The sequence below is a fragment of the Euleptes europaea genome, chromosome 8, assembly GCF_029931775.1.
Source record: "Euleptes europaea isolate rEulEur1 chromosome 8, rEulEur1.hap1, whole genome shotgun sequence".
NCBI lineage: Eukaryota > Metazoa > Chordata > Lepidosauria > Squamata > Sphaerodactylidae > Euleptes > Euleptes europaea.
In genome coordinates, this window is record NC_079319.1 from 19,043,032 (window position 1) to 19,059,706 (window position 16,675).

General features: G+C 42.6%; 1 protein-coding gene across 1 annotated transcript in view; it reads left to right on the forward strand.

Annotated features, from left to right (window-relative positions):
* CSMD3 (CUB and Sushi multiple domains 3) overlaps positions 1–16,675 on the forward strand; it is a 712,581-nt gene that overhangs the window by 484,063 nt on the left and 211,843 nt on the right. The window contains exons 21-26 of the mRNA XM_056854045.1: positions 555–770; positions 1,422–1,610; positions 5,553–5,722; positions 8,749–8,905; positions 12,034–12,225; positions 14,278–14,404. Coding sequence (XP_056710023.1) covers positions 555–770; positions 1,422–1,610; positions 5,553–5,722; positions 8,749–8,905; positions 12,034–12,225; positions 14,278–14,404 — 1,051 coding nt within the window. The remainder of the gene's footprint in view (positions 1–554; positions 771–1,421; positions 1,611–5,552; positions 5,723–8,748; positions 8,906–12,033; positions 12,226–14,277; positions 14,405–16,675) is intronic.

Here is a 16,675-nt window from a genome sequence, read left to right on the forward strand (position 1 = left end):
ACGTATTCCAGCACAGGTATTTATTAAAGTTGCCTTACTGACCACTCACAAACCCATAGCTAAAATAAACCCCATCACTGCTACTAGGAAGGTGTGATGGGGGGTAAGTGTGGAGCAGAGACAGCAACTGGCAATCACATGTGTGCAATCCTTGCTTAACTTCCACGTTTTATTAAATTCAAACACCATTTAACAACTATGAGGAAAAGCACCGAGTTTTCAACAGTACACTTTTTAAGGCAATTTTTTTTGAAAATTAACAATAGCATCTGATTGCGATTCTATAAATGAATGCTAATGTTTTAAGCACTCTTCATCTTCCAGCCCCTCCCCAATAAGACACAAAAGAATATCTAAAAATGCATTAAAAAAACTCGTTTCAGAGTTTTTTTTTTTTAACTGATCTAGAAATGAGGGCAAGGGTAACGTAAGACTTGTTTAATTTTCAGAGCCCATGTTTGTAATGAGATGTATGAGTTTAATCAGTGATATAATTGCTTTCATGTTAACTATGTGATATGTGGCTCTAATTTTATTTTATTTTTTCCTAATAGGAGTGCAGTTCACCTTCCACACCTTTCATCTGGAAGATCATCACGACTACTTACTAATCACGGAGAACGGCAGCTTCACTCGGCCACTGGCACGCCTGACTGGCTCAGAACTTCCGTCGGCAATCAACGCCGGTCTCTATGGAAATTTCAGGGCTCAGTTGCGCTTCATTTCTGACTTTTCAATATCGTATGAAGGATTCAATATTACTTTCTCTGGTAAGAGATCAAAAATGAGGTATTTGTACAAAAGCGCTTCCTGTTTGACTGAACATGACCTGGAGGGAAAGGAGAAGGAAAGGGGAAAGACCAAAGATCAACATGTATTCTGACAAATGCCATTTAAAAATATGTCTTTGACAACTGATTTTGTTGTCATCTGTGTAATAAAAAAACCACCTCTCAGTTTGTCTGCTGTGGCAATAGTCATGTATGCTGAAGAAAATCATAATAAACTGCACAGAAAGTTATTAAGTGGGAAGATCATGTTGCATCAAAATGATTTCAAGTCTTATTTCAAGAAGCAATATTCCAAAGGAGCCCATGAGGAAATTGGTCTTGCTTTTATCCCGCACAGTAATTTATGTTCATTTTATGTATCGGATTCAGACTATCAGAGACATTTATAGCTATTACACAAATAGTGAGCATGCATCTTGGAGATGCTATGAACATTTATGGGCGTGACTTTTAAATTGTAGCTGGATTGCCTATTTACTTATAGGAGCATTTATTTTGAAAATTTCACTTGAAGCTTAAATTGATTCTCGGGCACCACTGCATATTTGATGATAAGGCAGAGGGCCAAGTATGATGGAAAACTGTAAAGAGATTTAAGAGCACGGAGCTGATTTTGTTCTTCTCCCACAGAATATAACCTTGAACCCTGTGAGGATCCTGGGACTCCACAGTTCGGAAGCAGAATAGGGTTTAACTTTGGAGTCGGAGACACTTTAACATTCTCCTGTTCGTCTGGATACCGTTTAGAGGGAGCTTCAGAGATTACCTGCCTCGGTGGTGGCCGACGTGTGTGGAGTGCACCTCTGCCCAGGTGTGTGGGTACGTGGTCAGCTGCTTTCATTTGCTTGTATGTGTAGTCATTGTCCATGGAGTTGCAAATATACAGCATGGATAAGCGTGGTAACACCCCTCTTATTTCTGATACAGTGATACTGTATACATCAACTATGTGTCTTCAACACGTTTGGGAGTTCTGTATGTAGCCTGCTGTCGATCTTTAGCACTCATTGTTTAGAGAGGGTTTTATCAATACGTTCTAATAAAATCTAAAAAGGAATTCAAAATACAAGCAGATATTAGGATTTTAATGTCAATCTACCAATTTTGTCTTTGTCATAGTCAGTTTCTGGGGTGTGGTGGGGAGAGGGGTCCTGTCTTTATTGAAGCTTCTAGAACAATTGTTCTTGATACTTAGGGAACAATTGTTCTTGATACTTAGGGAAAGCTTTCCAAGATCTGTGCTTAATAGAGCAAAGCTTAACACTTTGTAAAACTGCTTCTACCTAGTGTAACTAAAACAAGCCATTAAAAAATGTGAGATGCTGCATCAAAACACAGTTGCATTCCCGAATCTTCTCAAAGTTTCTGACACCTCTGAAAGGGGTCCATTGTTGAATTGCTACTAATGGCAAATATTAATTCTTTTGTCCAATCTGAAAATCTGATCATTTTTGGGGAAAGAGTATTTTTGTTTTTGTTTAGGCTCATCATGATAAATGTACTGAAGGTATACTGTCCCATTCTGTCCAGCATAGTGAAAGGTGCCTGTTGCAGGGAGAAGAAGGGATTGTGATTGTAAGCCGCTTTGAGACTCCTTAAGGTAGAGAAAAGTGGAGTATAAAAACCAACTGCTACTCCTCCTCCTTCTCCTCCTCCTCCTCCTCCTCCTCCTCCTCCTCCTCCTCCTCCTCCTCCTCCTCCTCCTCCTCCTCTTCTTCTTCTTCTTCTTCTTCTTCTTCTTCTTCTTCTTCTTCTTCTTCTTCTTCTTCTTCTTCTTCTTCTTCTTCTTCTTCTTCTTCTTCTTCTTCTTCTTAGAATTTGGCCTGGTAAATCAAGCCATTGATTTTTTTTAAGTTAGTGTTTTCTGAGCCCAATTCTAAAATGCTTAATTTATTCTACCACAGTCACAGTCATTATTACTATCATCAGGAAGAAGAAGAGGAAGAAGAGTTGGTTTTTATGTGCCGACTTTCCCTACCACTTTAGGAAGAATCAAACCGGTTTACAATCACCTTCCCTTCCCCTCCCCACAACAGACACCCTGAGGGGTAGGTGTAGCTGACAAATGCAAGTGTGATCTCCACTGTACATGTGGAGTAGAACATTCCTTTCTATTGTCGCCAGTATTTTTCTTTACTTCCTTTTTTAAAATTTCCCCTCCCACTGCAACCCTGCAACCACTGTTAATCCCATGCCAATGTGTTTAGGAAACAGAAATCCATAATTAAATAGATTACATACTTTGCTAGAATTTTCGTGATGCACTGCTTGGCACCTTAAGGGTAATAGATATGGGCAAAATGTGTTTTGGCTACTCGTGCCTCTTTATTGCCTCTCATCATAATAGGGTCATACAACATGGTATTACCCTCCATCCAACTCTTTCCAACTATGATCTACACAGTTTATTATTTTATTATTATTATTACAATATGGTACTCTGGTAATATATTTCACTTGAGTTACTTAAGTACCCACAACCTTCATTCATTCTCCCTTAATGTATTCTGGGTGTAGAAATTGTTACCTCAAGTTTTTTTGTTGTTGTTGTTGTTACTTGGATTTTGATTTCATTGATCAGTTTTGAATACGAAACCACTGTGCAATCTGTATTATAGTTTCTGATTTCAAACATGTCATGTGGGGAGGAAAATTTTCTATTGTTTCATTTTTCCATGGAAAATTGCCTATATCTGAACAGTCTTTGTTTCATAAAATTAATAATAATGAATGATTGTCATTGTCAATATAATATAACATTAGGCAGGCAGGACAATTTCTAAGATGCAATTAATATGTTCCAGGTTATTTCCCCAAGGAACTCATCCCAAGGGATGAATATGTGTGTTTTATGGATTTGTAAATACAGTGAGAGAGCGCATATAGTCACAAATATATACATTGATCTAAACTTAAAGTGTGAGTTATAAATTCTCTTCATTGAGTGTGTGGGTCAAATCAAAACCAAGGGTTGGATCCAGCCAGTTTTTCAGCTGATGAAAAAGCAGTGGGAGTCCCCTTTAACTACCAAACACGTTTACGCAGGTGATATTGGAACTGTGGGTAGATGCGGTAAGAAGATTGATCAGGAGAGAGTGAAAACACTGGTTGGATCTAACCCCAAAGCTAATTCAAGCTAAGCTTACTTATACGTTTCCTCTCACATGGTGAAAAGGAAATTGAAATCACCAATCTGTAATAGAAATAACAAACAATAATACAGAGAGGGACAGTGAAATTGAGCTGCTCTAGTGACATCTGTGGAAGAGATTTAAATTACGTTCAAATAGATGCATTGACAGCCATGTGCATGATATTTCATGTGCAGTTCATTTGGTGTGATAACATTAGTATGTTAACAAATTGCAGTATCTGAATATTTTTTCTTTCTTTCTTAAATTTAAACAGTGTCAAGGAAGAACACAGTCTATTGTCTTTTTTAGTATTATTCCAACAGAAATAATTTTCATATAGAAGTCTGATCTTGTTTGAATATAACATTTAAACCTCCCTTGGTTTTTCCCCTGTCTTCCACTATCAGATATTTCACTCTTGTTTTATTTTTTTGTTAGATTTTATTTTATTTTTACATTTAGAACATAAAGTTATCATGTGGGGTCTTTTTAAAATTTTGTTTGATTGTTTAAAACATTTACATGTCTCTTTTCTTCTGGATGGCCGGAGTCAAAGTGGCTTGCTAAATATACATTAATATACAAATACCAGCAGCCCATTCCTGAAGGGGGGGAGCAGTTAGGCAGCAGCCAGGAGCAGTGCTGCCACGCCACCTCCGCAGAGGCTGCTACTTTTAAAACGAAACAGGGGGGAAATGCCCCCATAGAAAGCAATGGGGCTACGCTACCAACGCTGCTGCTTGAGGGGGCGTTCCTGGGGCGAAAGGGGTCAGGAAGCTGACTAACATCAGCTACGCCTAGGGCTGCCAGGTCCCTCTTCGCCACTGGCGGGAGGTTTTTTGGGTGGATCCTGAGGAGGGCAGGGTTTGGGGAGGGGAGGAACTTCAGTGCCAGAGAGTCCAACTGCCAAAGTGGCCATTTTCTCCAGGTGAACAGATCTCTATCGGCTGGAGATCAGTTGTAATAGCAGGAGATCCTCAGCTTGTACCTGGTGGTTGGCAACCCTAGCTACGCCCCTTGGAACGCCCCAGGAATGCCCCCCCCCTGCCTGTGTGGGCTTTCCCTTCCAGGAAACCTCAGCCGGTGTGGCTGCACTGGCAGCGGGAGCCGGTGGCACGCCATGACTCCTGGATGCCAATGTGTTTGCTCACTTGCCGACGTAGGTGCTACCTTATTCCGTGATAAGGTGGCACCTATGCCGAAGTGAGGTCATGCCAGCTCCTAAGGAATTTCCCCCTCCCTTCAGGAATGCACTCTAAATTGGACCACTTCCTATTTTGGAGTTTGCATAAATTTCCAGAATTTTTTTGTGTCTCTTCCTTCCTCCAGAAAAACATATCATTGATTATCAAGTATTTAAAATTGCTAATAATCCATTGCTATTGCAGTTTTGTCATAATATTCCACATTATGAGGATATATATAAAGAGAGTCTAGGAGTTCAAAGTATTTATGTTTATAACTCATCTGTAGATATTAATGATTTGATATTAGGTTTATTACCTAATATTACTAATATTAGATATTAATGATTTGATATTTGATATTCCACAGTCCCAGCTTTACCATAACTGAAATAATTTATGTTCTCTATTGAGCTATACCTCAAATTCTGCTTTACCTGCAGCTGAATGCGGAGCATCTGCCACAAATAATGAAGGAATTTTGCTGTCCCCCAATTACCCACTCAACTATGAAAACAACCATGAATGTATTTACAGCATTCAAGTACAAGCAGGGAAGGGAATCAATATATCTGCCCGAACATTTCATTTAGCACAAGGAGATGTTCTTAAGGTGGGTTGTAACATCCATTATTTCAAACCATATGATATCAGTCTGTGTATTTTATTGTCGTTAAAGGCAACATTTCACTTGACATTTCAAAAATCAGGTGTGTGTGTGTGTGTGTGTGTAATATGCATTTAGGGGGTTACTGCTGCATGGGCTTTTCTCTATTTTCTCTTGTTTAATCTTTTCCGTAGCCAGAGAAATGTAATTATATTCTTTGGCTATTGCTGTGGTCTTGGAAACATATATATCCCTGTTTTCAGGAAAGATCAAAGCTTAATTGGTCCTTCTGCTGTCATAATGTGTCCAGTCGAATTTTTAACTATCCACATCCTTCAGGGGAATAAAACTCATCCGCTCTGAACAGATGCCCATAATGAGGGGTGAGAAGTGGAAAATGTGTTCTTTTTCTTGTGCCCAGAATTTATTTAAATATAACACAAAATGCACCCAGCGTTTTTGATCTACGTGTGCCTATGCAATATTTTGCTCAATATTTATCACTGAGCATAGAAAAATTACATATGGAAGAATATTAAACAGCTCAATTGAGGATATCAGTTTTTACTTAAGCACTGGACCAGATCAGAGGAAGGACCATCAAATACTAGTGGGATTATCTTCAAGTAAGGTGTTAATTAAATCTGTTTGTAGCATGCTACTGCTTCTACCAAAACTGTTTTCTTTACTTCAGGTCTCATTTGTAAGTGTATTACAGAAACAAGTTATCTGAAGACTAATCTTTATCTTTATTTTCCCCATTGACTTTATTTCTAAATTAAATCCTGCATCGCATATATTTTCAGTTCATTTTTTTTCTTAGTAAATTATACAGCTATTCATCATCTCCTCAGCCTTCCCCTTTCCCTTAGAAGTGCAATCCTAGGGGAGGGAAAGTCCTTTGGAGGGGGCATGACCCTTGTGCCAGTGTACATGCTACTTGCATCATCCAAATGGGCACTAATGGCACTTACGCTGGTGCCGGGGAGCGGCACAGCAGCGTGAGGTGCAGACTCCAGTGCAGCCTCAGCGGCAGCACTCCTCCAGCACAACAGCTTGCACCAGCTCCAAAGGGGGCATTCTTGGGGGCATTCTTGCTATTACAACCGATCTGCAGCCAATAGAGATCAGTTCACCTATGGCATTGAAGATCCGCCCCTCTCCAAACCCTGCCCTCCTCAGGCTCCACCCCAATAACCTCCCATCGTTGGCGAAGAGGGACCCGGTGACCCTAAATTAAATGGTGGCTAGTACTACCGGGCTGCGCTGAACTGTGAAATGCCTTTTACCAGAGTTGAAAGCTTCATTAACATCTGCCATGGGACACTCCAGTTTTGTTTGTAAAGCTAAGCAGACAACCACTTAAGGGCCAAAATATTGTAGAAAGGCTTTCACGGTCAGAGTTCATTGGTTCTTGTAGGTTATCCGGGCTGTGTAACCGTGGTCTTGGTATTTTCTTTCCTGACTTTTCGCCAGCAGCTGTGGCAGGCATCTTCAGAGGCAGATTCAGATGCCGGCCACAGCTGCTGGCGAAACATCAGGAAAGAAAATACCAAGACCACGGTTACACAGCCCGGATAACCTACAAGAACTTAAGGGCCAATTCACATATTATGAAGATTGTGTTCTAGAGTTATGAGCTTCACAATGAGAGCTCTATACCTCTTCCACTGGCAGAAAATTACCTTTAGGTTTCCTTTTTTTTTTGTCCCAGTATGCATCACTTCATATTTATTTATATTTCTCATTCTGTTGTCCATTCATCCAGTTTGGAAAAATCATATTGAAGCACGCTCTGTTTGAATTTTCCCTATTCTGAATAATTTGATGTTATCAGCAAAGTGAAAATCCCTGCTAGTCAGAGTAGAACATAATGGACTAATAGACTTACCTGGTATGAGGTAACTGCATTTAGTCATATGATGTTCAATGGAGAAAGAAAAAGAAACATGACTAGGAGTGTTCCTATTTTTATTTTTGGTTCTCTCTATTTAAACATCCCTTGAATAATATTAAATAAGAAATGTGTGTGAAATAGCGAGTACTTGCCGTAGTTATTTTTAATGTGATTTTTATTATAAAAATTAATAGAGAACACTAATTAGGGGGGGGTTTAGCATTCATTTTGTGTTGATGTAAACTGAAACAGTATGCTTTTTAAGTAGAAGATAGTCAGGAATCATGATGTAGTTCTTTTTCACTGTGAACTTTTTTCCTTTATGCCTGAGATGAAGTACAGCAGGTAGTCAGCTACAAATATAATTGCTACTTAAAGAATGCAAGCATTAAATATTACATCTACTGCTGATCAAACTGCAGTTTAATTCTTCATACACCTGAAATCCCAGTTTGAAACTGGCTAAATGCTATTACATTTCATCTGAAATATTTTCTTCCTCTCAGCACCATTTCAAGGGTATTTGCAGTGGGGAGGAACACTTTTTAACAGTGTAGGAAATAAAATAAATATAAAATAAACAGCTTCTAAATTTACATATAGATTAAATTGTCCTTCCGACTTACAACCACAGTTAGTCTGTTTGTTCCATCTGAGATGCTTTGGTTCACTTTTATACTATTGATATAAATGAGAATATGTCTTTATTTACCAAGATTGTACAGAGGTTGCTTTAATATTCATGGCTGCAAAGAGATTGCATTTTTTGCATTATGCCACTTCTATGACTACTATAGAAATGGGTTCACCAAATTATCATTTATTATGTGTTGACATCGCCATTAAAATATTGGCAGTGGCAGAGTAAACACAGATGTTTAAAAGCGTAGTTTTGAAACGAAGGCTTTGCTCCTGACTATTGTCATGCAGGTTTTTTGGTGTGTTTTTTTTTTAAAGAAAATCATAGCAAATTGACTTAGTTTAAAAGGACTAAGGATCATAAGAGAACACTCTGCATGAACATATAATAAGGAGATGCAGCGGCCCTGATCTGCCGCATAATTGAAATAGGGGCTTGCTTTGCTATTACTCTGTTCTGCGTGTTCAAATTATCCGAGGCCAATTTGTTTTACAGATATATGATGGGAGGGACAATACAGCACACTTGCTGGGGGCTTTTACCGGAGCGTCTCTGAGAGGACTGACGCTGAGCAGCACTTCAAATCATCTTTGGCTTGAATTCAATTCTGATTCTGAAGGGACGGATGAAGGTTTTCAACTTGTGTATACCAGTGAGTATTTCAGACAGCAGAACAATGACTAGACGGATTACGGGAGCAATGAGCTTTCTGTCCCTCTGGGTGAAAGCGGTGAGGGATTTGGATTCCTTTCAATGGGAATGTGGGAGACCTCCATCACAGCACCAAGTCAAGAGCCAGCGTGGTGTAGTGGTTAAGAGAGGTGGTTTGGAGCAGCGGACTCTGATCTAGAGTACCGGGTTTGATTCCCCACTACTCCACATGAGCGATGGTCTCCAATCGGGTGAACCTGGGTCCATCTGACAGGTGATCCTACCAAGGATCAGAGAGCTCAGCCTCATGCAATTGGGTCATCTTCATAGGCTTTGCTGTTCTTCAGACTTTTAGCCTATGTTTCTATCCTGTCACATACCTCAAATGGGGAGTTAAAATGAAATCCATTCATCTACTGTCAGTTTTTCCAGGAAGGTCTAAACTACTTGCACTTTATTTCTACTTTTCCCAGATTAGCTTTCCAGCTATGAAAAGTAACCAGCCCTTTAAGAGAAGCTGTTGGTTTTATAGTGGGTATTACCTTGCAGACTTGTGCAACTTCACCAACTGTTTAGTTAGGTAAAGGTAAAGGTAGTCCCCTCTGCAAGCACTGGGCCATTCCTGACCCATGGGGTGACATCACATCCCGACGTTTACAAGGCAGACTATGTTTATGGGGTGGTTTGCCATTGCCTTCCCTACTTGTCTACACTTTACCCCCAGCAAGCTGCGTTCTCATTTTACCGACCTCGGAAGGATGGAAGGCTGAGTAAACCTTGAGCCGGCTACCTGAACCCAATTTTCATTGGGATTGAACTCAGGTCATGATCAGAGCTTTCGACTGCAGTGCTGCAGCTTAGCACTCTGTGCCATGGGGCTCTGGTCAACTGTTTAGTTCCCGTATAATTATTTTGGTTTTTCAAGGAGAGTAGGCTTTCTTTCTTTCTTTCTTTCTTTCTTTCTTTCTTTCTTTCTTTCTTTCTTTCTTTCTTTCTTTCTTTCTTTCTTTCTTTCTTTCTTTCTTTCTTTCTTTCTTTCTTTCTTTCTTTCTTTCTTCTCTCCCTCCCTCCCTCCCTCCCTCCCCCCTCCCTCCCTCCCTCCCTCCCTTCCTTCCTTCCTTCCTTCCTTCCTTCCTTCCTTCCTTCCTTCCTTCCTTCCTTCCTTCCTTCCTTCCTTCCTTCCTAGGTTACAAGGTTACAAGATGATGAGTTGGATCCAGATTAAATTTTCCATCTGCCTAATGGAACTGTCCTGCCTCTCCCCTTCCACTGTAGCCTATGAAATGCTTTTCATGTGGGATGGGGTCCCTGAGAAACGACACAAGGAGAGTCTTCCAGAGGAACAGGGAATCAGTGGAATTTCCAGTTTAGCTCAGATCCAACTCAATAGATACTCTGCTGTTTTTATTGGTGGGACACCAAACACACGTAACTCAACTAAATCAAGGCTGTATGTATGCACAGTCAAGTCATGTTAGTATTGTACAATAAATAGTTATAAGATTTTACATGCAGAATTAGGCAGAAATGGCCTTATGGCTGTTAAGGTTTTCTAAGTCCTGTGAGCTGATGGATATATGGATAATAGGTTATTTTGTTAATGTTATGAATAAGATACTCATTGTTTTATTGCACAAAATTTGGTTGTGATGCTGTTTATAACCGAAGCTATTGCCAAAAATTTATATACTATTTATTTCTAGCTGACATAAATTGTTACTGCATTTTATGCATCTAGCAATTGTTAGCTAAGTGCTGTCATATTATAGCATGATGATTTTTGGATAATGAACGCTGAGCAGAGAGAAAAAAGACTTGATGATCATCTGCTTTATTATATGAAATTGTAAATCTATATAGTAATAGCGAAGTTGGCCAACTCTGAGGATACTTAAATCCAGAGACTGGAGTGGTGAACGGGTAGGACAGATCTTTCTACAAACCTGAAAAATGCCCCGGGTTTGCAAAAAAATGTGAAATCTAAAAAAAAAAAAATACATTGGGAGGTTACAAACCCCAAAATGATAAAAGAAGTGCCTGTAGGTTTAAGTAACTGATTCACTCAGTGGCTGAATGAACATTCCAGGTCTGGAGTTTCTGTGAATAAAAGAGGGGGGAGGGTCCTTTCCAGGGCTGTTTTGGCCTTTGAGGGAAGATTCATAGGGGGCAGGCCTGGTCAGGGCTGCCAGCTCCAGGTTAAGAAATTCTTGTCAATTTTGGTGTGGAGTCGGGGGGGGGGTTGGAAAGGGGAGAGACCTCAGCTGGATATAATGCCATAGAGTCCACCCTCCAAAGCAGCCATTTTATCCAGGGGGACAGATCTCTGTCATCTGGAGTTCAGTTGTAATTCTGGGAGAACTCCAGGTCCCACATGGAGGTTGGAAGCCCTAAGCCTGGCAGCAACCTCTGGGTTACTTGATACTACCTGACTTGCATGACTCAACTAGGCCTGACTGCTAGCTACTGTTCAACAGCAGCCATCCTATGAAAGCAAGTGTGCTGTAGCAGAGCTTCATAGTAGGGTCTGGGAGACCCAAGTTCAAACCCCCATTTTGCTGTGGAAGCTCACTGCCCCAGCAGGTGATCAAAGTTTTTTCTTGCGTAGAAATCCTCGTGTGCAACAGCTGATGTGCAGCATGTTACTGCTCATGAGGATCTGTGAAATGGGCCACTGTTCATTTTTCTCCATTTAATTGATGGAGGTGGGTCTGGGAATCTATGGTAAAGCATCTGCTTTGTATGCAAGAGATCCCAGGTTCAATCCCCATAACTAAAACAATAAACAGGTTATGTGGAAGACCTCTGTCTGAGACCCTGGAGAGCTCCTGCCAGTCAGAGTAGACCAGGATAAACTAATGACCAGTATAAAGCAACTTCATATTTTCATTGGGCAAAAACATTCCTTTGCCCAGCAAATTACCCTGAACACTGGGGGCATAGCTCAGTTTATCAACTGGAAAAGATCCCCCCACTGGAAATATCTGATAATTTAACAGCATATACATTTTCCAGCATCTCCCCCACCCCACCCCCAGTCAAAACACAGGCCCTGGGTTGCTACACAAGGCTCCTGAGTCAAAAGCAAGCTGCATACCTAATTTTTAATACTATTTTTTTCTCTTAATCCAGGTTTTGAGCTTTCTCATTGTGAGGATCCAGGCGTACCACAATTTGGATACAAGATAAGTGATCAGGGCCACTTTGCTGGCAGCACCATCATTTACGGATGCAATCCAGGTTACACGCTCCACGGAAGTAGTCTGCTTAAGTGCATGACAGGAGAACGAAGGGCGTGGGACTATCCTCTGCCTTCTTGTATCGGTAGTTGAGAATTATTTTTTTCTTTTCTTTCTTTTTTCCAGCTTTAATGGACAGATTTTACTTTGTTAAGAGAGACAGGAAATGCAATCAGTAGGCTGCCAGTTACTTATATTTTTTAATGTTGGACAGTAGAAAGAGAATTCTGGAGCCACATGAAGTCCCCCTGGCTAGTGTTGGAGTAATTTGATCTCTTGTCTTTTTGGTTTGCTGGGGTTCACCAGGGCAACAATGGGTTATTGGTGCTACTGCTGGGATGGTGTGTGTGTGTGGTGGGTTGGGGGATCCTATGTAGCAAGGAAGTGTCATGCATGGGTTTCTTCTGAGCTGGGAATATGGACAGGACCAGCCACAATTGTTCATGTTGGAGTATGAGGGCCACTAAAGAGCAACTCTATCATCTAGCTTTAATGCATTTTTGCACTGGCAAAAGGAAAGTGGGATAAGGGTGGATGCAAAGGATCTGAGAGGCAGGCGAGACAGAAAGAGACATCTTGCCTTGCATAGGATGCACCATGAGCTATTTGCTCATATGCATGGCTGATGACTGGATCGCTTTGTAATTTTTTTTGGGAGGGAGGAGGGAAGGAACATGCTTTACCGCTATGACATTCCTTATTGCAACACTCCACCCCTTCCCTGTTTATGTTGCTTCCTCCTAATATGGATCACTGAACATACCTTGGTAGAAAAGTGGCTCTATTTATCAATAAATAAATCACGATGCTGAAGCGGCCTGCTCAGAATATGTCCCTGATTTCTCCATTGTTGGCTTAAGATGTCTGTCTCTGCTCTGTGATTGCCTGCTCGCTTAAGTAAAATTTCTAAATTCTAAACACCTCTGGGAAAAGATGAACAGTGCGATTCGGCACATAGTTATTACAGTCTAAGTCCATTGAAGACTGGAGTGACTCTGCATAAGATTGTACTATATATGCTCTATAGCCTGCTTAACATAATGGTTAAGCCAGCTCTTGGCTGTGAAGTTGTTGTTGCTGTTTCCCCCTCAAAGACCATTAGTAGGGAAGCAAATGCATTTGTGGCCCCAGCCCTACCGGGGGGGGGGGGCACCTGCCACCCTAAGGGGAAAACCCATACTCCGGTGAATGACCTGCATGGTCCTATCCAAGAATGACTAGTTCACCGAGCTGGAGTGAAAAAGGCCACAACTGTATTGATTACAGCGTTAGGCATTGGCAAGCATGAAGGGCAGGATCCAGGGATCAGCCAACCCGTCTGTCGGCTGATAGCACCCTGTGCCCAACCCGCCTGCTGGGCGCAGCCTGAGATGGCAGTATGCCTGGCCCCACGTGGATGGAAGCCAACTGTGTGGTCCACTGCCACTTGGGAGGAGGCCAAACCGCAGCCCCCGAGACAGGCTTAACAAATCCTGGCCTCCCCCCAAAACTTATTAGTGTCCCCAGAGTGGGAAGCGGGGCACGCAGTCCATCTTTCCCCCAAACTGGATCCGGCCCCATGCCCAAACCGCCAACCATCAGTTGTGACAGATAACCCAACCATACCCCAGAAACCAAGGAGAGGGTGGGCAGGACAAGTGGTGTGGAGCGGAAGAATGGCCGAGGCCAGGGGCGGGGCCACATTTTATCCCCCCCTGGCATGCTGGCTGGTGCCGATCCCATTGGCACCAGGCAGACCCCGTGACAGCCCGACAGGGCCCGCCAAGCCCGCCTGGGGAGCGGGGAGACAGCCGCGGGGTGTAGATGGGAGCAGGCAGCTGCCATCGCTCTTTCCGGCTGCTACACGTAGGGCCCTGGCCCGCCCCCCCGAGGGGGCTGGCCAGGACCCGGGGCCGCCTGAGCCACCGCCCCGCTGCTCCCAGAACCGCCGAGGCAGCCACTAAGCCGGGACCCCCAGTCTCCTGCCCCCCCTCCCCGTTCCCCCCCTGCGAGTCCACAAACCCGGATCCCCTCCAGCTGGATCCGATGCTTACTAGGAAATGATTTGACAGCAGCACAGAAATAACTGACGTTTTGCCTGAAATATTAACAAAAACTTTAATCTGTTATTTCTTGATTGCTGCTTTATTTTCACCAGCTGAATGTGGCGGTCGCTTTAAAGGAGAATCCTCTGGAAGAATCTTATCTCCGGGCTATCCATTTCCTTATGACAATAATCTCCGTTGCGTGTGGATGATTGAAGTTGATCCAGGAAATATTGTCAGGTACTCCAATGCAGTCGTGGTTTGCAGAGGAAGAGGGGGGGGGGGGAGAAAGATTCTGGCCTGTGCAGCGCTGCAACAACCTGTTTACTATTTTAAGGCTTGTGTGTGGTTTCCTGAGAAGAACCCTAAACCTAAACAAATCAACACTGCAGGATTTACTTATTAGTAAACACTAATATTTACTTATTAGTAACCGTTACACGCATAGGAGTCAGACACATAATTAAGAAGTGATAAGTGTTTTGGTCCAGATAAGGGAGATGGAAAGTTTTCCGGCACTTCCCTCTCCCTGCAGAAACATTTCCATTTTTAAAAGAGTCATTGCTCCATAACATTATGAACAATATATGGGTGGTATTGCCACAACAATATTAGGCGAGGCTGGCAATTTCAAAGTTGTAAATTAATCTTTTTCAGGCAATTATCCCTCGGAGTAGTGCGAGAGAGCACATGTATGTTTTATTGATTTGTAAATTGAGGGGGGGCATGGGGGAAAGAATGAAACCATAAATACTTATAATCTAAATAGTAAAATATGAACCAGATCTAAACTTATTTATGTCTCCTCTCACATGATGGAAGGGATATTGTCACTGCTAATCTGATATGGAACTAATAAGGAATGCAATTGATGGTACAGAGAACAGTAGTAAAACAGACATGCACCAGCAGCCTCCATTGCCAGGGTGTTACATTACATTGAAATGTGTGAATGGGCAGCAACATATGCAGTGATTTGGGTGTGTGAGAAGCCCCCAGGGCCAGTGGCCACCGTTTCCCCATCTTCCTCCTTCTTCAGCACTGACAAATCAACAAGGAATTGCAGAGATGCCACTTCAGTTGCTCAATCACCTATGTGTGTGTGTTAAGTGCCGCCAAGTTGCTTCCGACTCATGGCGACCCTATGGATCAATGTTTTCCAAAATGTCCTGTCTTTAACAGCCTTGCTCAGGTCTTGAAAATTGAGGGCTGTGGCTTCCTTTAATCCATCTCTTGTTGGGTCTTCCTCTTTTCCTGCTGCCTTCAACTTTCACCAGCATGATTGTCTTTTCCAGTGACTCTTGTCTTCTCATAATGTGACCAAAGTATGATAGCCTCAGTTTAGTTGTTTTAGCTTCTAGGGTCAGTTCAGCCACCTATAACAGTTGACAAATGCAGTTAACAATGCCGCTCCAGCCAGGAGGCCAGTCCCCCAATTATCCCTTCCACTTGCTTCAACCTTGGTTCCAGAATGGCTTCAGGCTGCTGCCTCCTTCCAGCAGGGTTAAGCCCTGAGGTGGCTGGACTAGCAATATCCATGCTGTATACCTGGGCACAAATAATGCCTCCCAGGTCTCACTGAGTCGTAATTTCTCCAAGATTCTTCCTATCCTTACTGACTACTGGCTGACCCACCTTCCCACCTGTGCTAGCTAACTGTTTCCTCCCACACTATCTTCTGCTGCAGCCTTTTATTCCCCCTCCCCAAAGTTTTCTGGCCGCTCCCAGTTCCTGTCTCCCTTAGTTACTCCTGAGGAAACCCTTTCTGCCATGGACATTATCTATACCAAAGGAGGCCTGTACTTCACAGGGAACTAATGGTGGCTATCACCCCCCCCTCCCGTCTTTTCCTTAGCTACCCCTGCGGATAGGGTAGCCAACCTCCAGGTGATAGCTAGAGATCTCCTGCTATTACAGCTGATCTCCAGGTGACAGAGACCAGTTCATTTGGAGAAAATGGCCACTTTGGAAATTGTATTCTATAGCATTGAAGTCCCTCCCCTCTCTAAACCCCACCCTCCCCAGGCTCCACACCCAACATCTGCAGGTATTTCCCAGCCCCGAGCTGGCAACCCTACCTGCAACCCTACCTTGCTCGTCCCACTTCCCTGCAGCTAGGGTTGCCAACCTCCAGGTATTAGCTGGAGATCTCCTGCTATGACAACAGATCTCCATCTGATCAGTTCACCTGGAGAAAATGGCTGCTTTGGCAATTGGACTATGACATTGAAGTCCCTCCCCTCCCAAACCCCGCCCTCCTCAGGCTCCACCCCAGAAAACCTCCCACTGGTGCCAAAGAGGGACCTGGCAACCCTACCTGCAGCTGTGCCCATGTTTCCCTTAGAATTGCACCCCTGCTACCCTCCCTTCTCCCCTGGGGTTAAGGTATTCTGGAATGTGACAAACCCTTCTCCTCCAGGGTAATTCTGAGATGTGACACTATGCTAAACTTAGTGTGTCAACAGGTTCCAGTGCCTTCAGGAGTGTTTTTTTTTTAATCTTCCCTTAAAT